Here is a 26136-nt window from a genome sequence, read left to right on the forward strand (position 1 = left end):
CTACCATGAGCAGCGACACCTTCCATTAGACCAGCTTGCTCAAAGCTCCATCCCGCCTGCCCTTGAACACTTCCAGGGATGGGGCATCCACAGCTTCTCTGGGCAACCCATTCTATTTATCACCATGCTTATAGTAAAGAACTTCTGCCTAATATCTAATMTAAATTTYTTCTCTTTTATCTTAAAGCCATTACGCCTTTACCTATCACTACGTGCCTTTTTACAAAGTTGTGARTTTTCTTTAGGTATTCTTAGGAGTTGTTTTCATTTCATCATGTTATTTAGGTTTTGATTCTGAAATGCAAGACTTTTGCAGCACATTTTCAGATTCTTTCCTGAAGTTTATGAGGTAAAACTCAGTGTAATTCCTTCAACACAACTAGTTTTGTGAGACTTAAGGATCTCCTAAACTTGTGTCATTTTGAACAGTCCTGGAGGAGAAATTGAATTATAGAATTATAGTCTCTCTATAAATAGTATRTATTTTCTGTCTGTGAAGCCTGAAGTTCCCTTCCTAATTTAACTTTAAATTTCCAGATTGCTATTGTGTCTTTCCTTTTCCTTTTAAAGGAAGAATYACTGTGATTTGATTATTTTACCATTTTATCTTTTTGAATAGTATTCTRTGGTTAACTGCAGATTGCCAATGCTGTGTTCCAAATCCCTTTGGGRATCTTTTGAAGCTGTAGGTTTTATAAACAGGAGTCTTCTGTCATGCTTAAGAGAATATATTTCAAAAGCTTGTGGCAGATTGTGGATGATAAAATAGATGAAACAGGAAGGTATAGAAAACAGTTGTGTGAAGTTTYAGAGCTTTAAGGTCTAAAAGAAATATCTGGGTTCAAAAATGTAATTCATAGTAATTCTGAAGAGCTTTTTTTTTCATTAACACAATTTACAGGATAGACTTTCTTTTATGATCTGGAATGTTTTCTTGCAAAAAGTATGGACTGAGTTTTTTTGTTGCCAGTGATGAGACCTTTTCTTCCCAAGCTTGTACACAGTCCTCTGTTGTGCTGAGAAGCAGACTGAGTAATGCCCACAGTGGAAAACAGCGGGTAACACTGACAGGTCTTGATCTGCTACTCAGCTGTGCCCACGCACAAAGGAAACTTCAGTCATCTGTGATTTCAGGCTATTTCTCAAACCTAGTAACAACCGGGCACTAAATTTTTGTGGAATTTCTGTTTTCTTTACTAGCAGAGCTAGCTTTCTGTGGCATTAGTGTTCATTAGTACTCTCACAACCATGATTAAGGTGTTTTCTCTCCWTTTTTCYSCCTTGGCAACAAATGGCTGGCAGTYRCTACYRCCAGCAGCATCTTTTTGAGCKGACAGATTCAAGGGCCATTCAGTCMTTCTGTAGAAGAACAACTTCYTGAGTTTATCCACAATCCTGTTACCTACCTCCCCGATTTTTCAAGTTTTTGAAAAAATATGCTTTGGTGATTATTTCTGTTATGATCCGTGTTCAGTTTGGGGAGGAGGAAAGCAACAAGTTCACAGAATGTCAATAGTGACAGCATCGGAAATAAAATGTGAACATTTAAATTCACAGCTTTGTGTTGAGTCTATATTCTGTTCTGACTACAAACTGCTGCTTTCCTGCTCTTTAAAAAATAGCTCAAATTTCTTTCACTATGAAGAAAGAGGATGAAATGTGAGGTACAGTGACATCAGTCCTGTTGAAAAGACTGAAATCTTTGGTAACTGGAGCTTTGACATGCAAAATGTGCTATAATAATTGGAGTCAAAAATTATAAAAAGATCTTTTATTTAACTGCTTAATATATAGAGGAAAAAAATACTTTGGACATCCATTTGAGAAATGAGAAGAGACTTGTTTTGGAAAGCTGGTGGGTTTTTTTGAGCATGCCTGCACTCATAAGAGGCATTATCTGAAATCTGTGATTTTTTTAATAGGCTATCATCATACTGCATTGGCAAATGAAATCTTTCAATGTACATCAGTAGTCTTTTAACTTGTAGGTGGAGGACAATATTACAAAGCTGCTGTGAGAAAACAGCATGTCTTACATAGGGAACATTATATGGAGACTACTGCTTTTCTGACATTCTTAGCAACGTTCTCAAAAGTAAAATTTGTATTTATTTATTTATGTTTCCATATAGGAGGTAGAGATTAATGTTAGCCTGCAAGTATAGKGGATAGTGTGACATTTGTGTGAATAATCCCTGTTTTACTTTGAGGTGGTTTCTGTGTTGAAAAAAACACAGAAGAAGTAGCACAGGTAGTTTCTAGATGGTTTTGCTAGTATCATACTACAGATATAGTAAAAAAGTAGGATTTCCCTCTGTTTTAGAAATATGTTTTAAACCTTAGAGCTTTGGCTATTTTTCAATATCTCTTCCTGAATCTGTCATGCAGATGATTAAAATTCTGCTTAAATATTAACTTTACTTGGCAGCAGAATTGGCATGATGGTTCTTATTTCATAATATGTGTCATACAGAAGTTTCATGACACAGTTTATTGCCTGCTAATAGTATATGAGGTCTTTTTYGTATTTCAGTTTTGGTATGATGATTAATTTTATTAATTTTAATAATTTTATAAGGTTTCAGAGTATGTTTGTTGCTTGTCTTTATAAATTTCACTGTTGAATGCTTACTTGTTTGGTTTTGAAAATTTGAAGGCACTAATTATTTATTCTATGTAAGCTAATATATTTATGGAAAATGTTGGTAGCTGGACACTGCAGTGCTCAGCTTTCACTTTGACTCAGCATTCATATTCTTCCACTCTTCAGTGTTGTTGGTGTAAGACACTACCAAACTGAGGAAGGTGAACTTCAGCTTTCATTTTGCAGTTCTTACTTTGAATTCATGCAACATTGTTAGTTACCTCCCAAACGCATCATTTGGAAAATAAAGTTGTGATAGCCTTTCTGTTTTTCAGTGGGATGGTTTTCTTTTGTGCTGTGGTGCTGCTTAAAGGTGAGGCARGCAATAGAGGAAGCCATAGAGTTCCTGAATGCTTTGGTTGACATGGTGCAGGAAGTGGAGCAGCACGCTGTTTACTGCCCTCAGCACTGGYGGAAGGTGTTATTTTATAAATGATTTTTAAAAAATAAACATCATGAAGATCTCTGACATGAGCAATAAAAACCACAAAAAAAAAGTGAAAGCATTGTAAATGTGTTGTCTTCTTATCTGTATTTCATGGTATTTTAGCAGTGTAGGAAACAGGTCTCTTCAGATGATTTTTCYTCCCACTAGTTTTTTTATGCTCTCACTCATTCTGCATGGAGTGGATGCTCTCTCTGATCTTGTGCTAATCCTGTGTCTCAGGTCTAGCAGTAATGCTTCATGCTCTTTGAAATGAAACAATGGATCCTACAATGCCTTACCTGCATGGTTTTATTCTATGTATGTAAAGAGACATTTGTGAAGTTGGCATGAATGGATTTATACCCATGAAGTTTGAGGAGTTATTCCTACAATCTGGTTTGATCCTTTGCAAATATGACCAAAATATTTACCTCAGAAGTTGGAATAAAGATTAAGAACACAAGCTCTGAATACCACTGAAATTGATGGTCACTATTGTTTTTCCACCAATAAGCTCTTCTAGAATTTAGTTACCTTTAGGTTATCTGATTTCAAGATTAAGTTTTCAGATAACCAGTCCTTGCTGCTGAACATGTTGCTGAAAGGCTGGGATAATTCTTCACCCCCCAGTCTCCCATGTAAAGGCTATTACTATGTAAAGGTTATGATTATTTTGGCCAAATAATCTCTATTAACTTGTTGTGGCAGCCTGTTCTGCTTCTTCAGTTTTAACAGCAAGAACTGTTGGGATGCCTGAAGCTGTGCATATTTTAAGACTCCTCAGGTAAAAATCTTTACAATGCAGGTAAAACAAACTTTTTTCAAAAGTGAAGAGAGAGAGGAAGAAGGCCCTCAAAAAAGCTGAAGTGGAGTCTTTGTCTCTAAAACTTATTTTGGAATGAATATATATGTAATATACATATATACAGAGCAAACATTTGTTGTGAATGCCCCCYTTTTTTAGAGGATAATTCATTCACTTACTGTTTTCATGCTGTCACTGTAAGATGGTCTCCAATAGAAATGTTGTCCCTAGTCCAGCTGCATGAGTGTACATAGGCAGTGGAACTGAAATAAGAATGCATGGCTTACTGTGGTTTATCTGCTCCAGGTACTGCAGCTGCTCACACTGCTTGCATTACCTTCAGTATCATATCATCAGGATACAGTGTACTGCTAGAACTAAAAGGCATATTTCTTCTCCCATCAATCTCTTCCAATCCGTCTTTGACATTGATGTGTGATCTTGCTGAATTCAGAGTTTAAAATAGCTGGGTTTCTCATGAAAACACTTTGCAATATGGATTTACCAGGGTTGTGTTACAATGAAAAGCAAAATGAAGTGCAGGGAAGGCTTGCAAACCACTTAATAACTCATTTCTACGCACTGAGCACCTAACCTCTTGTAGTGGTGTCGGGATTTYTAAAAATTTATTCAGCTGCATATATTGGATTGTTGTATAAGAAGCAATGACTACTGTATATAGGTAGGTGCCTGATTTCTAGACATAGGAATAAATCTAGTTTGTTTATTTGCTGGCTTTTCAAAGWGAAATAAAAAGTTAGATTCCGATTTCATGGAGTTTAGAAGAGGAAAGAGTATTCACAATTACTTGTAGTTTGGTTTGGTTTGTTTTTAGAACAAGCCTTTTTTCCTTGTAACTATCTTAATTGAAACTAAAATGCTTTGAAATACATTCTAAATAAACAAATAGAGGTGTCATAGTGTATGTGGTCTGGCCTGAAGGCCTATTTGTGGGTGAATTCCAGCATTAAGGGCTGTTAAATGAAGAAGAGATATTATATTTTACTGTGGAAGGATTTTTTTTTTTTTTTGTTCTGTTCTGTACTAGTTGTGGTAAATATTGGGCTGGCAATATGTGTTACACCTGTTAAGGTATAACTTAAAAATGCCTATGTTTTTTGCTTATATGGACTAATTTTTTGTGAAGAATCTGCCTATATGATCTGTTTTTCTGGAAAGTTTTAGACAATACCTAGAGTGATTCAAGCCTTAGTCATGCAGCTTTTGATAACATTCTTAGAGTGCTTTGCTAGACCTATTGGTTACTTATATGACAAATAAATAATATTGCTGTGCTTGAAAATATCACAGGTGTCAGCCACTTGAAGCAAATATAAGAAAGCTATGTTTTTAACTTTATTAATKTTGATTTTAACCTTGGCATAAAGAGTCTCAGTTATAATGATATTGCTCTCTTTCTTAAAGAGCAATGATCTGAAAATGTGCAGCTACTGCTTTGGAAGTTGTGTGTGTACCTACACACATGCACCAACTTTCAAGGTGGACTTTGACCTTTATTCTTATTTTAAGTAAGACTATGCTGTAACAAGTCTTTTTCAATTTTGAGATATTTTTATGCCATAAGCTGTAAGACTTAATCACCTAAGGCTTAATCATCTAAGGCTTTCATTCTTGTTCTTTATTTATGGTTTACTTGCTTTGGATCTGGTTTTTTTTTAACTTTTATTTTTCCAAGTGATGTGAGATTTCATCATGTGATGCTTCTGGCTTCCACATTTACTATCTATGTAACTCTTGTGATGAATATGTCAGGAAAGGTTTGTGAGGAAATAACTATAGATTAGGAGAAAATGGTGACCTGCACACATTGCTCAAAACGAAGTTTATCTTTTATTTTGGTTGTTACTTTAGTAATGCCCAGTAATTTGTATCCTGGTAAATACCTCATGGGATTTTCCTGTGAAATAGAAGAGTTGAATTTTTAATTAATTGGGAGGCATCTAGTTTCTCTTTGGRAATGTAGAAAAGATGAAGCATTTCCTCTGCAGAAGATGAAAGCAGAAGCTGGTGTTCATAGATAGTGAGTTAAACCTAATTCTTCTGTTTGGAAAATCTGGCTGAATAATTTAGTCATTGCTAAGATGTACTGATAATAGATACAGCTTTGAGGTGTGTAAATAATTCTTAACTACACGGGCTGATGCATGCTAAAGAGCATTTGTATCAGTTGTCTTAGGGATATACGTTGTTACAAAGACACCTTTACTTTGTTATAACTCTTTCCATTCCTGTTTAATTTATTTTGTATCTTTTAAGCAAGGAACAGATAACCATACAATGTCACTGACTGAAAGGACGCACAAGACTTGGCCAGGTCTTTAGTATGACAGTTTTCTTCTTGTCAGTGGTGGTCATTCAGACAATGAAAGTGGGTTACAAGCACCATCCTTTCATAAATTACATTCCCACAGAYTCTGTAATATATATGATTTTTGAGAGGCCAACGTTTTCAGTCAAGACTATAATAAACTGAGGCAACTTAGTGCAGTAATCTCCTAGAAAAAACATGAGTGCACCCACTTACAGGAGTAAATTATCCCCATTTATCCAATGATATGAAGGTAATAAAGGATTTATTTAAAAAGCCAAAACAAAATAACAAACCCACCCAATCACAAGCCCAGCCAAACTATTCACAATTATACACAGTATGATTATATGTAGAAGGTCCTTGAGTATACTSAGCAAATCAGCCCTTGATTTAATTCCTTGGTAAGAAAGAAGTTAATGGTAGTTATACTGATAATCAGGTCTTCAGTTTTCTTAACAAGAATTTCCAAGCAAGTTGGAAAAAAATCAAATGCTATTGTGGAAAAAGTGTTATTAAGTCAGTCTTCAATACAAAAGAGGGGGAAAACATGTTATTTTTGTTCTGCTTGACTGCAATGTTACAGTAGGAGAAGGCATGCATAACGAGACTTGTCCAGAAATGTGTTTAATGTACTTGGAAAACATTAACTTCTTTCTGTAGCTGTATTTGTTTCTCCTGTAAGGSTAGTGCATGATTTCATTATGGGATAGAATTCCACATGTTTGTTTTGTACTTTATAACTGTGAAAATAATTGTTGTGGGGTGGTTTTGTTTCCCAACTTCCTGGATTTGACATGCTTATTTTAGGGAAAGGGACACAATATTAAAGTATTGACTGGTTGATAATGCTCAAAATTGTTGAACAGTTTTTTTTTTTTTTTTTTTTTTTTTTAAATTTTGGTTTCATTTGTGAATCAGCCTCCTTCCTGAGGCTACAAACAGGAACTGGGATTTGCATGTAATGGCTGGTTCTGGTTGTTCATGGCTGGAGGCTGATTGCTGGGGCTTAAAGGCTTCTGGTCTCGCTGGGGATCTCAGTGGCCCCTCCACCTATCCCCAAAGCAGCTGCCACTTCAGATTCCTTCAATACTGCACTGGGGTCCATAAGCTGTTGCAGTAATCTGGCCCTATTTAAAATGCAGTTTTAAACAGAGGTCACGTGTGGGTGAAAAGTTATGGAGCAGATGCCAACAACTCAGGTGCTCACCTCTCTCCAGTTCTCCTTTCCTGGCCCTTTAGGCTAGGGATTCACAGAGTTGTTTCCTTACAGACTTGCTGAGCATACAACAGGCTGAGGTRGGACATGCAAAGTGGTATGGGCAGGTTCCTGTGGTGTGACACCTGTAACACAGCTCCCTCAGGAGCTCACTGCTGCAGAGTGGTGCTCAAGCCCATGTAGATGGGTTGTACAAGGTGTGGCTTTCTCTGCTGGTGGCAGTTTCCAGGGCTTGATTGGGCCCCTTGAGCTCTGGCTGTGGCACCAAACACTCGGCCATTTRTCCCTGTCTTGGCACAGTTCTGTGGTCAGATGGCTTTGTCAAGGACAGCCTCAGCTGGGGCTCTTTGCATGCTGTAAACACAAACCAGGAACTCTGTGTTCCTAGTATGATTTTTTCATAAAATTGCAAAAATAAAGGAATTGCAGGTTTTCATTTATGAACCCAAAGCAAACTGGTCAYGCTAGCAGGTTTGAATTTCTCTTGATGAGTTTTGAACTTACTCCTTCTCTTGGGGCATTGGGCATGTAACCGGGCATCCAGAAGATCACTTGAAGGTGTTAAACCAAATGTAGCTGTCCAAAACTAGCACAAAAATATCTATTTCAAGCTAAGCATCTCTTGTTTTATAATTAATTGCAGTATGTARGTAGGTGTTACTGTTAGTTCTTGGTTAGCCTCGGTTATCCAGGAGACAGGCTGGGCTTCCTGCAGAGGCCCTATGGTATGAAATGGACCTGTAGTTACTTGTGCTACTATGCACAATCACTTAAATAAAAATCATCAGTTTATTTTATTCAGGTTTACTTTTTGCAGTTATTAGAGTTTTGGGTTTTTGTTGTTTTGGTTTTTTTTTTTCTTGTTTTTCTGGAGAGCAAGCACACATATATGTATAAAAATATAAGTGTTATTGATGCTGTTTTATTGGCTTCTGCATTTGAAGCTTGAACAAGTAGTAAGATCTAGCTGTATAGTAACACTTGAAAAAATAGTGCTCTATGGGAGAGTGATTAGGATTAGGTATCAAAATGTCTTAAGGGTCTCCAGGTGTAGCTTATCCTGCAGCATGTTCTGCCCTAGAGCTTCAGAGGCTGAGCACTATTTTCTTCCTTTCTCTGTGTAGCTGAGGAGCTGAGTGCTGGAGACTCCTGTGATTGTTGCTCTCTGCTGAAGCCTGACAAAGTTTGAAGATAATTAGGGCATAGTGAAAGGGAGTGGTAGAAGTATAAGATAGGTTGGGGATTGTAGGCAAAAGGGTCAAATAATTTTTTTCCCATGARTGGAGAAGTGTGTGTGCTGGGAGAGTTAGGTGTTGCAAGGCAGACTGAGCCCTGAATGCCAGGGTGACAAAGCTTTGAATCTGGCTACCAAAAACCTTTTCTCTCATCTAGTGGCTGGCCCACAGTGAAGGATAACCTTCCTCTTGCCCATCCRTGGACTAGAGGGTAGAGAGCTATTTCTACAAGTGAGAAGGAATTTTTTGCCGGCTGAGGTGGGCAGTGGAGAAAAAGGCTTYGTAGTAGAATTCACATAGACTTTTTGTTGAAAGGTGAACACAGTGCTGAATTAGTAGTTTAAAACTTAGCTGCTAGAAAATTCGAGAATGTGAGATTGAAGGCTTCCTCTACAATCATAGTTTGTCTTCTGTATGCTTGTCCCTTCTGTATACTCTTGATAATTGGATATGTATGTTTTATTTAATAGCTACCATTCCTGAATTAGCCCATTTTCCAGATATAAAAAATAAATAATTAATCCGCTGTGATTAACTGTAGACTGTATATGATGAAAAATTGCAAAGCAATATGACTGTTYGGTGGTTTGTATGGAAATATTGTTCATAGTTTTCCTAAAGATTACCTCTTCCTTTTTATCCCCTCCTTAAAAAACAAAAGAGCCAGAGCAAACRAACAGCTAAAACCCCCAAACCACACCTTTTCCTAGAAAAAAAAAAATGAATGGTGGCTAAAAAATTAGTCTTGACAGCTTACAGTTTTGATTTTAGAAAGTATACAATGGTGAACTATCAATTGGCTGACAAAAAAACTGAGAGTATTGTTGAAAGTGTTGAATGCTTATGTTTGTCTGACTTCTGAGCTGTCTGTGAGAAGGCAATTGTTTTAGCTGCTTCTGAGTATAGATTACACATAGTTGAGTAAAGATGGATCACTGCCCTGCTTTGTTCTTTTTGCAAGCCCAAAAACCCCACTTTATACAATTTTATGTTTCATGGCTCTTCATTCTTTTCATGTTTCCCTTTCAAAGAGATASTTCAATATATTAAGTGATTTTTTCTTTTTTCTAAATTGTTTCATTTCTGTAACTGGGTAAAAGAAAAGCCAGCCTGTGTTTTAAGGCAGGTAAACAAAAAAGGGGAAATGACAAAATAATATTCATATAGGTTCCATCTAGCTTGGCCAGCAGTTGACATAACACTCATATTATGCAAGTCCCTTTGTAGCTGTCCCCTTATAAGTGAGGCATGGTTTGGTAATTGGTATGGTAATTAACCTGGAAAACTATCCTCTGCTTCGCTTGCCAGCTGGCTTTAAATGCTGTGATGTTAATTGGTAAACTGATCCACTGAAAAGMGACTTGAAATGTTTACAGGCTTGTCTGAATTTAATTCATCTCTTATTTCAATGAATGGCTTTTTCTGTTTAATGGGATGTTCTTTTGTTTGCTCTAATTTGTAAATACTGGTTTTCAGAGTTTTGGTTTTCACAAAGATTTTTTTTTTTAAAGAAAAAAGCCCAAACACCAAAATAACTCTTTTCTTGTGGCATGTTCTTCTCTGATATGAATTTCTGGCTTCATGAATTTATGTATGCTAGACTGTAAAATATTGACATGTTTTAAGGTTAGTTCTGCTTGCCTTACATATATGATGTTTATGTATATATTCCTGAAACAAAGTGTTACTTGATAGAACCTGCTTTGCATTAACTCAAGTCTGTTTTGTCAGTTGAGACTAAGCAGAATTATTGTAGTGAAATTTGTATTGTAAGTGCAGAAATATGTAGGAAATGGAAAAAAAGGGTAATGACTTTTTTAGTCACAGATGATGAAAACTTGTCCTGACATTGCTTTCATACTTTATAGTAGGTGTTCAGGTCTTTTTACTGATTTGAACTGAGGCAGTGGCTCATACCTAACCTGTGTATACATTGCAGGGATTATGTGTGATTCCCTTGRTCATGTTCAGATTTAGAACATGGGAGCCCCTCTATATGTATGCATTTATGTTCTTGTTTACAAGAAGCTAATTTTACAACTTATTCTTTTCTGTAAGAAGCATTTGTTAACTTGGGGTGTGATGAGGTTTTACTGATATAGTGGGTTGCTCTGAAAAACAAACATAGAGATTATAAGAACTGTCATTAAACATAATTTTTGTTTTATAGGTTATTCAGCAATAGTTATGAACTCCCGTTTACGAGCCTTAGGTGGGAGGATAAATAACATACGAGCATCAGAGCTACCAAAAGAGAAAACCCGATCAGAAATAATCTGTAACGTCCACTTTTTGGATGGCTCAGTACAAAGCTTCAAAATCAACGTAAGTTTGGAAAACTACTTTCTTTTTAAATACATAGATATTTGTTTGAAGGCTGCAAGTGAAATATGGGACCCTGAGGTATGGTACATCCAAAAGAAGATGTTGAAGATGTAGCTTTGCCAYAACAAATTTCAGAATTATTGCTTATGAAGTGGATTTATAAAATGCTATTTTAATTTACTTTCAAGCCAACCAACTTCAGTGTCATMAAATCATGGCATGCAGATTGTATCTGGAAGAAGGTCTTCTGTATGACATAGGAACCACAAAGAAACAGATCTGGTGATCATTATGAACTATGAATAAGTAATTAATGTTTAAASGGAACTCCCAAATTAGGATGTGCTACTCCTTCAAAGGATTGGTAAAAAGGACTCCTGAAAGGAGGAGGCCTTATAAATAAATTCCTGTGGTGATGTCAATACATATTTTYTGAAATGCAAAGATGATGTAAACAGTGAAAACATTGTAGTTCAATAAGACTGTTCTGTTCAGTCTTTTATACTTCAATACAGTCTCTTTCTTTGGGTGTGGGGAGGGAAAGGGGATTAATGGAGGTTTTTACTCTGTATTTTAAGTGTATTTTACTCTGTTAGGCTTATAACCTTTAGTAGTGATAAAAAATATCAGTGCATTTTCAAATGAAAGCGAAGGAAATAGCTTCATTTCTCAATCAACTTTCAATAGAATTATCTGATCATGCTGAAAAATTGTGGATAAAGTTAAGTGGAATTGTGTGTATTTCTTTATATGATACTTTATCCAATTTACCATATTTAAGAAGAAGTATTTTGCTGATGAAGCTGTATTGTTTAGGTATCTTAGATTACATGGTGATTTCTAATAGTACATACCAAACTGTATGCATGGTAGTGTATTTGTTCTTTGTAAACAATAGATATTTACACAGCTTTACAATTAGTGCTTGGCCTGAAGTCCAGCACTATAAAGTGCAATTGGCTTCCCATTTCATCYTTTAGGCACTGAGTGCAATATGGAAACCACTGAGAAGAAACCATGTAGATCTTATAGCAGCCCTCTGGTACCTGAAGAAAGCTGGAGAGGAACTTTGTTCAAGGGCACATGGTGATAGGACAAGGAGGGAATGGCTTCCAACTGAGAGAGGGTAGATTTAGATTYGATWTTAGGAAGAAATTATTTGCTGTAAGGGTGGTGAGGCATGGGAATGGGTTGCCCAGAGAAGCTGTGGCTATCCCATCCTTGAAAGAGTTTGAGGCCAGGCTGGATGGGGCTTTGAGCAACTTGGTATAGTGGAARGTGTTCCTGGCCACAGTAGGGGAGCTGGAACCAGATGACCTTTAAGGTTCCTTCCAACCAAAACCATTCCATTACTTTTAGAATCTCTGAACCCAACTGATTTTTCACCCTACCTTAACATACCCTTAGGGTATCACTGCTGGTTACCTCCTTCATCCAGGTACCTTCATCCAGGAACTGTAAGGGCCTCCTTTACTGCAGCTGTGATGCTGAACTGCAGAGGGCTGATGTAAGACTCATGGTTGCTCTACTTAAACAGGGAATGTGGCTACCCTGCTGTGCTCTATGCTAAGGAAAGGAAGACAAATTTGCAGAAGATTTATGTTTTTTCTTACAAAGGCCAAATAAAAGATATTAAGTACTGAGTTGTCAACTGGTAATGAGAGAGGCTGCACTTTTCTGTGAGGATGGCCCTTCCTGATTATCTAACCTTGATACCAGCCTAATAATAGACTTTGCCACACTCTGGTAGTGTCATAAGGTCCATTTTTCAAAAGGGTTTGAAGCCAGCTGCAGAAAATTTGTATCCAGGTTCTGCTTACATTAGCAGAATAATTTAGCTTTGTGAAGTTTTTGCCTGACTCTGTGTGTGTTTTTATTTTAATTGCCATCATAATTCAGTTTTATGTCTCTGAGCAAAGAATAACTTTGGTCTGTGGTCAGTCTGGAAATCAGCTAGGCATGTCCAAAAGCACAGGAAGTTTTGTTTTGAACAATATTTCCCCACTAGTGAACTCTTTCTGGGTTACTTTAGGGAAACTGTTTCTTGTGTCAAGATATTTTTCTCCACTTTWAATTAATTTCTGGATGTCATGTTAATTGACAATTCCATATTTTTAAGAAATTAAATATGCATATCAAATGGCATAATTATCCAGAAGACAAATTAACAGGAATGTGTTAATGTAGTAGTACATTGTGAAAATGAAGGTGCTTTCTGAAGTAACTAGACTTAGATACAAGATACATGGATAAGAAGACCCACAGTGTCTTGTGGATACTGTAAATATATTTTCAAGTTTTTTTACTTTCTCAGCTTTTACAGTTATTGCTCAAATCCGTTGAATTTTTATCTTCTGTCAGAGTTTGGAGAACTGAAACTGAACAGGATCACCTCTTCTAAAGCATAAAGTATAGTGTTTTCTCTTTAAAAGAGCGACAGCATTAGCCATGGAAAATTAAGGTTGGGAATTTTTCAGGGTTGTTTGTGATCTAGTGGTACCTGATTCTGATCTGTGRAGGCTCAAAGTTTGGATAGATGTTACTCTTTGAGCTAACATGAGGCTAATATTCACATACCTATAAGTATGCTTTATGTTCATAGACAGGATTATATTTTTCTATGACAAATAGTGGAAAGTAAAAGTGGAAAAGCAGAATACTTGAAGCTTGGCCTTTGTCTATGTAATAGCATAGGTGGAATTGGAGAATTCTCCCATTCTAATGACARTGGACTGAACACAACTGAGTATTGCTTTGTCATGTAGCAGCTATGTGAACAGAGAATTCTTACTTAGATTCTTCTTATCCATGTATCTTGTATCTAAGTCTACTTCTTTCTTTCAAAGTCATAAGGAGATTACACAGAAAAAACAACATTAAAGAAAAGAAACATCAAGGGTAGTAAGAAACTTGAGATAAATTTKCTGTAAACAAATGGATATTCCTATATTATCAGTTTTAATATCTTGCTGGCAATGCACATATGCTCAAGACTTACAAATATGATGTGGATTTGAATTTAATAGAAAAATAATAGATTAAAATGTCTAAACTTACCACACTGAGAACAACTTATATATTTTGGAATTTTGAACTAGTAGTAAGTGACKTCTTTAAAGTGATGGTAGAACATTCACGGTATCTCGAAATATTGACTCTGTCAGAAACCAGGGAGAATATAGATAAACCTTTCTTTTCATTCTGTATGATTAGGATCTTTATAGAGACCRCAGAGCTGATTTTCATCAAATTTTGTTAGCAAACTGCATGGCACTTTTGTAGTTATACACAYAGGTTTCTTTATCGTTCTGACAGATGGTACTTTGTTTTCCCAGTGCATCTATCTGTAGCAGAGTGAATAAAAGCCAAATATCCTAAAACTGGACAAAGGAAGAGGGAAGGTAGATTTTGCCTATTGATATAAACAGAGGAACTTTCTATCTATTGAGAAACGTGAAGATGGCTGCAAAATTTCCTTCCTGAATATTTGTTCTTATTCAGCACTCATCCCAAAGAATATCAGTATCCTGACCAACTGTAAATAAACACTTAATTGCAAGAAAGCAGTGCCATTTTTCTCCTGAATTTCTTTCTTTGGCAACAAGAGTTTCACAAGAGTAGTGAAGCGATTGGCTTTTGGGTTTTTACTGTTTTTATTTAAAGATGTTTATACTACGGTTTTGGTGAATCTGAAATTTGTATCGGTTGTATCACAAAGAGTTCATCAGTATAACTTGTGGTATGGGCTGATTTTTGCTCATCATTATCAAGAAAGTTCACATGGGAGTACACTCAGACACATTGCTTACAGTCCTGTTCTTGACTTTAATTATATCCAGATTTTCTTGAAGCCTCCCAGTAAATTTCAGGTGTTTCAGTTTTATGGTAAGGTTAACTCATCTCTGTCTCTGACATCACTTCTGTCTTGTTCTAAGGCTATAATGCATAGACTTTCCACTTGAGGGAAATGCTAGTTGTCATTCTGATATACACAGAATTTGCTCACCTGTGATTTTTGAGTGTGTTTAATAGGTATTTATTATATTGTATATATCACATTATGTATATTTACAATAATGCAAATTTATTTGTACCTTTTGATGCAAATATGCCGGAATTTTCTGGTTTTGCTCTACTTCGACTCATTTACCAGGAATRTCAACTTGGGAAGCATGTCTCTCCAGCAAATTGACTTTTGAGAAGGGATAAAATTGACAGCATCAAATCCCTTYTGTATTGCATTGTCTGTCTCAGTTAATGCTTTTGTCTTAATATCTGTGATTTTTGCTTTTAGACTAGATAGCTTTTAGTAAAAGGATTTCCTTCTAGAAATAAAATTATGAGGCTGTAATAATTAAAAAGTTGCATGAATTGAAACTAATATTATTAAAAATGTTTTTGCTTCCCCTCCACCTTAGTTAAGTTTCTCCTTCCAGTATTTTAAAAGGAATATGGTTGTTTAAATTGGCACCTGAAATTATTTATTGGTATATTTAAAATAATGAACAATGATMCGTCTTTAAAGTTCTTTTTGATTGTGGGTGCTTTATATTTTTAAACACTCATAGAAAAATACAATGATGAAGAATATCTCTGTTACCAAGTTTTCCTATTCAGTATTGTTTGATAATACAAGACAGTTTAATGCTACTCTGTGTCCCAGCATGTTGGAAGAATTGCTGTATGAAGTTTCAGAATGGCAACAAATATTTAGTTTTATATTGAGACAAGTCAGTATACTCAACTGGAATACAGTAAGACAGTATGAAATTTGATGATGCCTTTGRGGACAGTGAGAAAGTGATCTGCCCTACAGCAGGCTTGTTAGTCTTAGCCCTTTGTGGGGCATGACTTCATAATAAATGCTGAAGGAAAGAATTAGTGGAGGGAAGATTTTTCCAAAGTTAGRACTGAAATGACTAACCTCACATATATGTTTGTTTTAAAACATTTCGTGAGGCAGAGGAAATGCAGTGGGTCAAAGCTCTGTCCTTGGATAAATATTTTGTGTAGGAAAATATTGCACTGAAATGTATGAAATCTAGAAGCATTACGGGATGGGCAGGGAKTTGGCTGAGGAGGTGGCAGTAGATCTTGGGGAAAAGGAGATGTTAAATAGTGCAAGGACATTAACAGAGTTCTTGACTGCTAGATTTATTTCATTAACATGTTGCTCTGGAATCTTTTCCAAAAAACATAAAAAATACTAGGTTTTAGGACTTATTAACAATAAAAAGACGCAAGAATGTGAGGTAGCAGGTTATCTTGAACAAGGAGTAATTGCAGTGAGGGAAAACTGTAGTGTAAACTAATAGCTTTTATAAGATGAGGTAATGTTTTTTTAAGCTCAATTTCCAGTKGCAAACAATAGAGAAGAGTGGCAGTTTGCAGACTGAGCTGCTCAAGTGTTACTATTCTGAAAATGGTGAGCACTTTTATGCATCAGGCAAGAATCTTCATCCAGTGTCAAGGAAGTATTAACAGTGTTAGTCTTGGCATTAAGGCAACCCACCAGGGAATATCCCTTGTAGATCCTTGCCATTTGCAGACAAAAGAGGGAAGTTCCAGTCAGGCAGGCATAGAAAGTAAAACTAGGATGCTCTGCAGAAAACTGGACCTTAGCAGCCTGTTCTGTTTGTTCTAAATGAACAAAATCTTCCATGCTTGAATAAGAACATCAGGTGAGTAAATRAATTCCAGGAAGAGAAAAGGACAGAGTTAGCAGAAGAGCAAATTAGTTGTGTGAAAAATTACTGTGGAAATTAAAAGAAAGTGGTAGCACTGTGTTCAAGCTCATGTGTCTTTTAGGAGCTAAGGACACAAGCTGTTTGGCTGTGAATGAGTGTTACAGGCTAAATTAGGAAAGGATAACTCAAACAGCACATGAGGGGCAGTGGGTATTGTGCCTGAAGTGAGACTGAATTTGCAGAAGYTTAGGTGGTGCTTAACTGGGAAGGTTATCATTACCAGAAAGTGGGGACAAAACTTCTGCAGAGGACAGGGAGATATGCTTCACTTTGCACTGTCYTCTTAAATTGTCACTTTGTACCAATTACCTTGTAGAAATTAATAAGCTGAAGAACTTTACGTGCATATTTACCTCTTCAGTCCAAGGAATTAACAATTTTACCTTAAGTTTATGCAGTTCTTGGGGCAGTGACTCTTGATCACCCCAGCTTCTAGGCAGTATTAAAAAATAATGAAGGGTTCTTCTCTTTTCATAATTGTTTAACTTTCTAGCAATTGAATTTGACTAATTTAAATACAGTAGGAACTTGTTGTAGCATGGGTRGAATGTAATAGGTGTTAATTATGACTCCTTTAAATATTAATTTTTGGCCTATCCAACATAAGGAGTAATTGATTTGAAGACAGATTTAAACAGAGGTGAATAGTGTGTGGTTATGAGAYGGCTGGTGCAAAGCTTTTAACAGTTCAGAATAAGGATTGGTGGGTGTCATGAAGATGAAATAAATGGAAAGTTCTTTTCAGGGTGAAAAMATGCAAGCTTCTTGAAAATGTTCTCTTCATTGAAAATTTTGAAATTCTKAAGATTATCTTAAGAGCTGATGTCATTGTAGCACAGGCTGGTGAGGAAAATCCATCTTTTTTTTTACTCTCATTATAGAAAAGCAAGAGCTTAATTAGGAATGTCTTTACTACTTGCTCTAATGTTTGATAGGTTTAAGGAGARCTTGATTCTATAGTGTCCACTATAGCTAAGCAATGTTCATGTTGTTTTGCCCTCCTCCTATGGTGCACGGGAGTGAAAATAGGATGTGTTGTAAAGCACTTTATACATTGTAATATTGGAACATGCTGTGGCTATGAATTGTATTGGAATGGCTGTCAAAATTTCGAAGCAGTGATGTGTCATGCTTCACCTGCCTCACTTTACACCTACGTCTCAAAACTGTTAATGTACAAAATAAATTGAAGATTGTGCAGCATGATCTGTGTGACCATTTTTAGGATTATATTGACTGAAAGATAGTTCAACTGTTTCTTAAAACAATGCCAAAGTTAAGGAAATAAACATTTATTGAGGAAAAACTACAAAACCTCTTATAACTGGGACTTTTAACAAGGACACTTTGTAACATCTTTTTTTTTCTTAGATTTCTGAAGTGGGTCCTTGATGTAGGCACTGGGAAAGAAACTGCTTTTAATACCAGGAGTAAGAACTGGAGCCATGTAAAAGTAGTGCTGGAAATTATTTTTTCTGGGAAATGTGGAGAGGCAGAGGAGAAATAAATAGTAGATGTGTAGGTGGATGGGATTAGTGCTGGCTGAACAGCTGGGTTTAGGGTTGGGAGACCCATGGGAACATTGCAAAGAGAGARCTGTGACTGCTGAGCAGGAATGTCGTAGCAGGGAGCTTGATTGTCTTTACAGCGAAGCAATGAGAAAGCTCAGCAATCCATATGTGCTGGGGGAGAGGGAGGAGCACAGTTGTGAAGGCATCTGAATTGGGATGAAAGACTGGAAGCATGGAAATCGAGAAAGGAATTAGGARATAGTGCTGTTGTGAAGAAAGGAGACTGAAGGGAGTAAGAAGTATTGAAATTCAACCCAAAAATTAGCAGAAGAATWGTCCCTCTGTGATCTTGTCCTTCCCCTTTTGTAATGAAACCAGAGATTCCTGAACACCTTTCATCAAAGTATCTGTCCCATTCCCTGTAATTACCGCTTTTTGTCACAATATAGCTTTAGGTGCTCGTTTAGGTGCTGTCAAAAGTGTGCACCATAGGTGTGCARTTAGGCTTCTGAGTTGTGCAGGTGWCATGACAMCACTKGAMAGTGTTTTAACATTCTGTTTGTAAAAACCCAACCTTGGGGAAATGAATATGATCAGTGCTAAAGATGAACKTACTGAGGTCAGGAAATACCCATTATTTCAGGGTGGCTTCTGATGTTTCCRTAGGGCCCTCTTGTGTACACATATGGATAATTTCTGATGGACAAATCTCAGATCTGATGGACAAATTTGTCTGATGGACAAATCTGTGCTGTGGAGGCGATGTCACTGATGGGGCTGGCAGCTGCCTGACAGGAGCATGGTGCCATGGCTTTTTGTGAACAAGGAATGTGTGGTCATTATTGAGAGTTCCATTTCTAAGCTRAATCCTAGGCCTGTGCTATTTCAGAAAAAAAATTGAGATTTAATCAATGCTGTGTTTTGACTGTCCTGGGGAATGGTAGCCTGCTCAAAAGGTTGGGAGTGAGAATGTGCAGCTGGGGTAGAAGGAGAGGCCAAAGCTCCTGCTCTTTGTGGCCTCACAGCCTTTATTGTGAGACCTCAACTGTTTTCTCTGAAAGTTAAATAAGATGGGAGACTGCTGGAGGCGAAGAGGTGTCCCTGCTCCTGTGCCTCCCCGCTACCAAAATCTGGCCACACAAACCCAATAGAGCAAGCTATTTATTACTTATTAGCATATTCAGGATTGCAGTCTTGCAGAGGGAATTKTGCTTGTTTTCTTCAGTGTTTGGTGTTTTCTTCAATAGATTTGGTCCAGTGTTCTTTGGCAGAAGTTGGTTAATCTGTTCTCCACAGTGCCATGCCATGGAGAGGCTTTTTTGGCTTGGGGAAAATTGTGCCAGCCTTATATTTCTGATCTCTGTTGCCTGTTTGATACCATGCTGCACCACTTCTTCTATGATTCCTATCATGAGGGACATCTAAGCAGAAAATGGGGTGGCTGAATGGCAGCTGAGCATGTGGATGCTGAGGGGCAGATGAGAGTGAAGCCTTAAGTATAGGRTCTCATGGCTGGATCACAGAACCCTCCTGCTTTTTCTTCCCATCCTAGTGTGTGCTTACTTTGCCTTTTGTCAGCTGATGTGAAAACAGAGTGCTGCTTTGTGGTGACAGCAGGAGCCAGAGCAGCCCCATGTGTCTGCAAGCCATCCGTGCAGGCKGCCACTCTGGAGAASGGCATTGCTCCTGCTGTGGGAAAGRGAGAGRTGGTCTGCTTACAATTAATTTGCTGCACCCACATCAAGGGCTGGAATACATGTTTGTTYGTATTAGGAAATTTCATGTGCCTAATGTATTTTGGAAAGAAACCCAAACTTTTATCAGAATAAAGTTCTTATTGCTGAAAAACTTTGACCTGATGAATTAGCAGTTATTTTTATTCATGAGTTACACTAAACAAAAAAACCAACCCCAAAACAAATTTATTTCAATTGATTGTATCTTAAAATACGTAAGTATTGCAGGGCTTCACTTTTAAAATTTTCTTGTTTTCAGAAACAAGACACTGGACAGATTTTGTTGGATATGACCTATAACCAGTTGGGTGTCACGGAAAAGGAATATTTTGGTTTACAGCAAAATGAAACTTCAGTGGATTCACCAGTAAGTATAGTAAAYAAAAAATGTGTGTGCATGTATATGTGTGTATAAATATATACACATGCATGTATACACACATATACATGCACACACATGCACATAAAGAAACAGCATTTATTTGTAAATATTTTTAATCCATCTAATAGTTTTTCATTTCACAGCGATGGCTTGAACCAAGCAAACCTATTAGGAAACAGTTAAAAGGTAAGACTTATTTTTACTATCTTGATTGTAACTTTGTAGTCCTGGTTTTCTGTGTTCTCATGACTAGAATAARTGCAGTTTGTCCAGATGGTAGATTTTCTTGAAGAGCAGGTCTTATGTCTGCCAGTCTTTTCAGCAGATCCTTCTGCTTTGAAGTAAGACCTGGCAGATCATGAACTTTGATGCTGTAATAGTAGCTAAACCTGGTTTCTGAGCAGTGTTAGACATGCTTAGATGGTTATRAAAGCAGTCGTCATATTGTGGTGCTACTGAGCTCCTCCTGAGAGGGAAGCAGAAGAAAGTGGGATTTTGATTGAGGGAAGCATAGCCTGTTTCATGTGTAGGATCTGGCAGTTTCTTGTCTCACACAGGTAAAAAACCAAATTTATGGGTTTTTTTACTGAAAAACATCCAACCAAAAAACCAACATCACACACTTCCAAGTGTATTTGTTTTTCTAGTATGCCTTTTTTCTAGTTTTCCTAGTATGTTTTATTGCAGCTTTGGGTAACACAGAGTGCTTACTGAAAAGCGCAGGTGAGCCAGCATGACCCTGGCTGGAGAGCAGCTTAGGAGCACTGAATGACACTGTTGCAGTTTGTGCTGTGACATGTTAGCTATGTTTTAAAGCACTCTCATTTCTCCCTTGTGGTACAGATCATGCAGTTTTATTTCAATTAATACACAAAATTATCATGGTGAACTTCTGTAATTTCATGTATTTAAATGTAATATAGAAYTGAGCCTTATCCCAGATGAGACACCTCAAGTGTATTTGGTGKTTTTCTCTCCTCTAATACTTAGGARGCAAAGGAGGCTAAATAATTACTTTTATGCAAAGTACTTTAAAGGAAAGCATTACAACATTTGAGAGTGTTTTCTTCTCAAATTTGATGTTGGGGAATCAGGAGAGAACTTTCAGAATTTCTTTTAGTTTCATGAGGAAAATATGTGAGATTTCCATGTGTTTATTCATGCAATTTTTCTGTAAATACAGAAATGAAAACACTAGACTCTGTTTTATACTAAAAATTGATTTGCTCTTCTAAAATATTGCAGGAGGTTTTCCCTGCACCCTTCATTTTCGTGTAAGGTTTTTTATACCTGATCCTAACACACTTCAGCAAGAACAAACCAGGTAAATTCCATTTGATGTTTGCTTCCATGAACTAGGAATGTGTAAAGCCCTTCTTTCCCGTGTCTGCAGCTTGGCAAACTATGTTTATTACGTAGATAACTTTGTACAGCTCTTGGTATTGAATGCATTTGTTATGGARGGCTGGATGCCATGCTCAGGCTGAATAGTTTCTGATATTCACAGCCTTCAACTCTGAGATAGAGATGGAATATAAGGTAGTACAAAGAGACAGGTTTTAAAAGTACATTTATTTGCTTCTTGAACTTTTTTTTTTTGAGTATGTATACCCTAGGTCTATCTTAGAAGTTTTGTATCAACACTGAGTCAGTTTTCAACATGTGTAGTAGATTTCATACTGAGGGTGTGGGAGGGTGGGGTTTATTATTTTTTTGGGAAGAACAGATAAAAGGTCTTGTTTTCCAGTTTGCCCATTATTTGTAACATGCAAAGATCTATAATGCTTCAGTTTACAGTAGACCTCTAAAGTTTTCTTTTTTAGCCTACCTCTGATTTTTTGGGATGGTGGGGTACATGAATTACAAGCAGTTTTCAATCAATTTGTCATAAGCTTTGAACTGAATACTTGTTTTGTTCAGTGCCTGTGATTTGGAGTCTAGAATATGAAGGGCGCATATTAATCTGGCTGTTAATCTGGCATTTTTGTAGCATTTTCATTGTTTATTAATTTCAGCAACTTGAGAGTATAAAGAGTACAACACTGGAAATTATATTTCTTGTAGAAAATGTAGCTGTTCACCTGTTTTGGTGTCTATTAATCATGCATTTTTAAGATGTTCTGCAGTTTAAAACTGATTTTTTTCTAAAATCTGCTCTTTAAGGTTCTTTCCAACTCTTCAGTATCACTKTAAACTAACATTGTCAAACAGACTACTAAGAGGAACACTGTACTGCTCTTGGGGAACTGTTTAAGAGTTTTTTGTCAGCATATGCTGCTAGAGAAACCTCTTATCCTCCATTTAGTAGCTCCAAGATAGACTGTCACAGTTGACCTTGATTRAGATTTGGGGCGTTTTGCCTTTTTCTTTTTTTTTTTTTAAAAATAGGGTTTTTTTAAAGTTGCATTCAAAATCGATATTCCAGGGGGGGGGGGAAAGAACCCAATTCTTTAGTGGTTTGGTTTTTGTAGCGTTAATTACAACATTAATACTGTGGCCCTGGAGTTGCAGTAGAGACTGCCAAAGATCCTTAAAACCGTTATGAGAGTGAGTGGGTGTATGATTGCATATTTGTAAATGCCACTAATATTTGTACATCTGTTTGTATAGTTTGCTGGGAAATCTAATGAAATAAAACTATGTAGCCGTTTAAATCGTACCATTTTAAAATAAATGCACTTTTGTTTCTTTTCCAAAAAAAATCTTTTTTAGGCATTTATTCTTTCTGCAGTTGAAGACCGATATTGCAGAAGGAAGGTAATAAGAATCTTCAATTTCTCTATAATTCTTTTTAAAATAAGCCTTTTTCTGAAGGTATTGCTGCTGTAAAAAATATGCCTTGTGACACTTTGCTTTAAAGGAAAATCACATTGCTAGGAAATATTACAAATTTTCACATAGGTCACTTATTAGGAATAGTTTAGAAGTCAGCTGTGAATGAGCTGTAGGAGATGCTGTATGTCAGCAGACCCAACATCAGCCACAGAGATATTTATACAASGCTTGGTGTGCCAAGCATGGAATTYTGAATCTGGAGACCCTCTACCTAGTGCAGTAATCAGGATGGAGTAGCAAAGGGCACTTCATGCTATCGTTTCTCATGATTTTGGGCTTATATTACCTGTATGGTGGGCCTATACCCAGTGGCTTCAGTGGCTCTGATTTCTGTGTGTTTGTTCATTAAAAAAAAAAAAAAGAAAGAAAAAAAAAATGGTCCAAGTATGTGCTGCCAAATGTAAGTTGTCTGTAGGTGTTGGCTTTTTTTCTTTTTTGGATCAGTTGCGTTCAGAAGATTAGGAGCTGTCTTTGTGCTTGGCATTTGACTAATTTTAGTYTTTGTGTCTAGTTWTAAATACACCAGAATGYTGCTATTAATGTAATGTCCAGAGCYTCATAAAAATCTCTTCTCCTTTTTCTTTCCTRAATAAGCATCCAGCAAGAATTTGAGCATGTTCTTTTAGGATTGGTTGCTTCTATACTCTTAAGAAGCTGTTTAAAGTTGTACTATTGTAGTGTTGTTGTACTGCTCTTTAACAATCMAGCTKAGTAAWAAAMCCCARATATTCTTTGAAGATGAGTCTTCAYRTACTGAACTAATTGTGAGACAATTTAACAATTTTATTTAGACATGACTGTATATATGTCTTATTAAAATTATTTCCTCTCCTTTACAGGTTGTCATGCCCCATTAATTCTGCTGTTGTCCTGGCATCATATGCAGTACAATGTAAGTAATAACCAATCATTATTTTGTTAAATTTGATTTGACCAACTACCTTCTTGGCTGTTTGGCATGGAAAAGTCAGGAGAGATTTATTTCCGTATCTATTTGTGCATAGTATTCAGTGTGCAGGTGCAGGTTATTAAGGAAGCCTCCAGAGACAGTCTGAATAGAAAAAGCGTACTTTTTAGGCCTATCTAAAAAAAAAAAAAAAATAAAAAAAAAAAAAAAAAAAAAAAAGTTAGTTATGTGTGCATGTACTGCTGACAAAAATGTCAGGTTTGCATTGTCATTGGAAACAAGATAGTGAAACTTCCACAGTGTTACAATAGCTGCGGGAAAGCATTCCTAGGGAATAAGTGGTCATCTAGAGAACAGTCAAGAGGAAGGTAAACTCATGATTAAGAAACTACTACTAGTGTTCTTACATAATGTTTGCTTTATGGAATTTGGTTTGTTCRTTATGCAGAACTGGCCCTTTGCAGTACATTTAAGGTGACTCTACGTACAAGAACTTATATCCTTCCCATCTACCTTCAACTGACAAAAAAAATTCAAACGGTGATTTTAGAAAAACATCTTCTGTAGGAAAACCAAAATGGAGTCTGATCCAATGCACACAGGCATCCTCAACAGATAGTGAAAAACAGCTGGAGGAAGACCTTTTTCATTAAACAAATGAAGGAAAAAAAACAGGTTGAGGGTTTTAGTGGAGTTTGCATATTTGTTAAAATAGTCAGGGGAAAGTATGCAAGAATAGTTGTGTAATTATTTGGCTGAATCTCATTTCTTTTATAGAAAGACTAACMAGGCCCACAGAAACAATTGAGGTCATTTTTGTTTGAAGCAAGTACCAAGCTAACACAATTGAAATGTGTTTTTCAAAGTAGAATGTGATAAACTCTTAGTATCTATTGAAACCCTAGGAGTCTCTGAAACATTTGCTTTTATGTCATATGTTGCACCCTTTTATAAAATGAAACTGTAATCAGATACAAGCTTAGTAAGAACAGTTGAAACCAGAAAAATTTTCCATAGTAGGTGGCAGTCCCAGTTTTGTAGCCAAATGAAATGCATTCTGCTCTGGTGTTCCTGAGGCCCAGTAAGGACACTTGAAGGCTGAAACACTCTGCACCATTAGGATTGCTCAATGAACTGTTGGTGATCCAATTGTGCTAAAGCTCAAAAATGAAGAATGCATAGGTTTTATCACAAAGTGGAATTAATTATACCATATCTAGTGTACCCCAAATCCCAAAGTAGTTCCTGTTTCCCCTTCAGTTTTATGACTGTTCCTTCCCTTTTCAGTTCTTAGGCTATGATACTTACTGATGYAGTTATCTGTACTAAAGGAGAATGATAGAAGGACAGTGAAGATTGTCAAAGGGTGCTAGTGTGTTTTAATCTTTCTCTTTCATGGTGGATTCTGGATTTCCCATTGAGCTATTTGCCTGTTTTTGCTAATTCATGATAGTGCTGTTTTTATCAGGTAGTGGAGTATTTTTGTTTTCTTTTTTCAGTTAAAAAAAAAAAAAAAAAAAAAAAAAACAAGCAAAAGCACAAAAACCCCCAAACCCAAAACTAACTTTTTTTTTGCTCTGTGATCTCCTTTCTGTTGCTGTTTGAATGATACTGATATTTATTCTCTGCATTGGTAAAGAATGAAATGTTTACTAGAAAGAAGTATTTCCTAAAGAACAAATAAAAAAGGCTTTTTTGCTTTAACCTGAAGATGATGGCATAGGAAAGACTTTCTGAAATCTGAGTGTATTGGTCTCCATACTGAGTCATGTTTGCTGGGATTCCTGTCAACTGAAATAGTTTTAAATAGGTGCCAATTAATTTTTTAATTTCTAATCATACTTAGTAGGGAGAGTTGAAGTTCTTGGATATGAGGTAGCTGCTTATGAGAAATCCATTGTCTGAAGTTGCAATGAGTCAGTTCTACCTGAGCTGTTTACTGCCACTTCTTGGTGACTTTCAGGCTGCTCTCTCCTTCTGTAACTTCCCTTGTATGCAGAAGGGGAAATCGTTGTTGTCTGACAACCTTGTGTG

At 36.6% G+C, this 26136-nt stretch overlaps 1 protein-coding gene across 3 annotated transcripts in view; it reads left to right on the top strand.

Moving 5' to 3' along the window:
• The window catches only part of PTPN3 (protein tyrosine phosphatase non-receptor type 3), a 158931-nt gene that overhangs the window by 56502 nt on the left and 76293 nt on the right, over positions 1-26136 (top strand). For 2 of the 3 annotated variants that reach the window (XM_057379243.1, XM_057379244.1), the window contains exons 2-7: positions 10830-10984; positions 20238-20345; positions 20489-20546; positions 21606-21684; positions 23073-23117; positions 24035-24087. In XM_057379243.1, coding sequence (XP_057235226.1) covers positions 10830-10984; positions 20238-20345; positions 20489-20546; positions 21606-21684; positions 23073-23117; positions 24035-24087 — 498 coding nt within the window. The remainder of the gene's footprint in view (positions 1-10829; positions 10985-20237; positions 20346-20488; positions 20547-21605; positions 21685-23072; positions 23118-24034; positions 24088-26136) is intronic. The other variant, XM_057379246.1, reaches the window with a different exon arrangement.

The sequence above is a fragment of the Malurus melanocephalus genome, unplaced genomic scaffold (assembly GCF_030028575.1).
Source record: "Malurus melanocephalus ecotype Western Australia unplaced genomic scaffold, MMel_1.1 scaffold_395, whole genome shotgun sequence".
Classification (NCBI taxonomy): Eukaryota; Metazoa; Chordata; class Aves; order Passeriformes; family Maluridae; genus Malurus; species Malurus melanocephalus.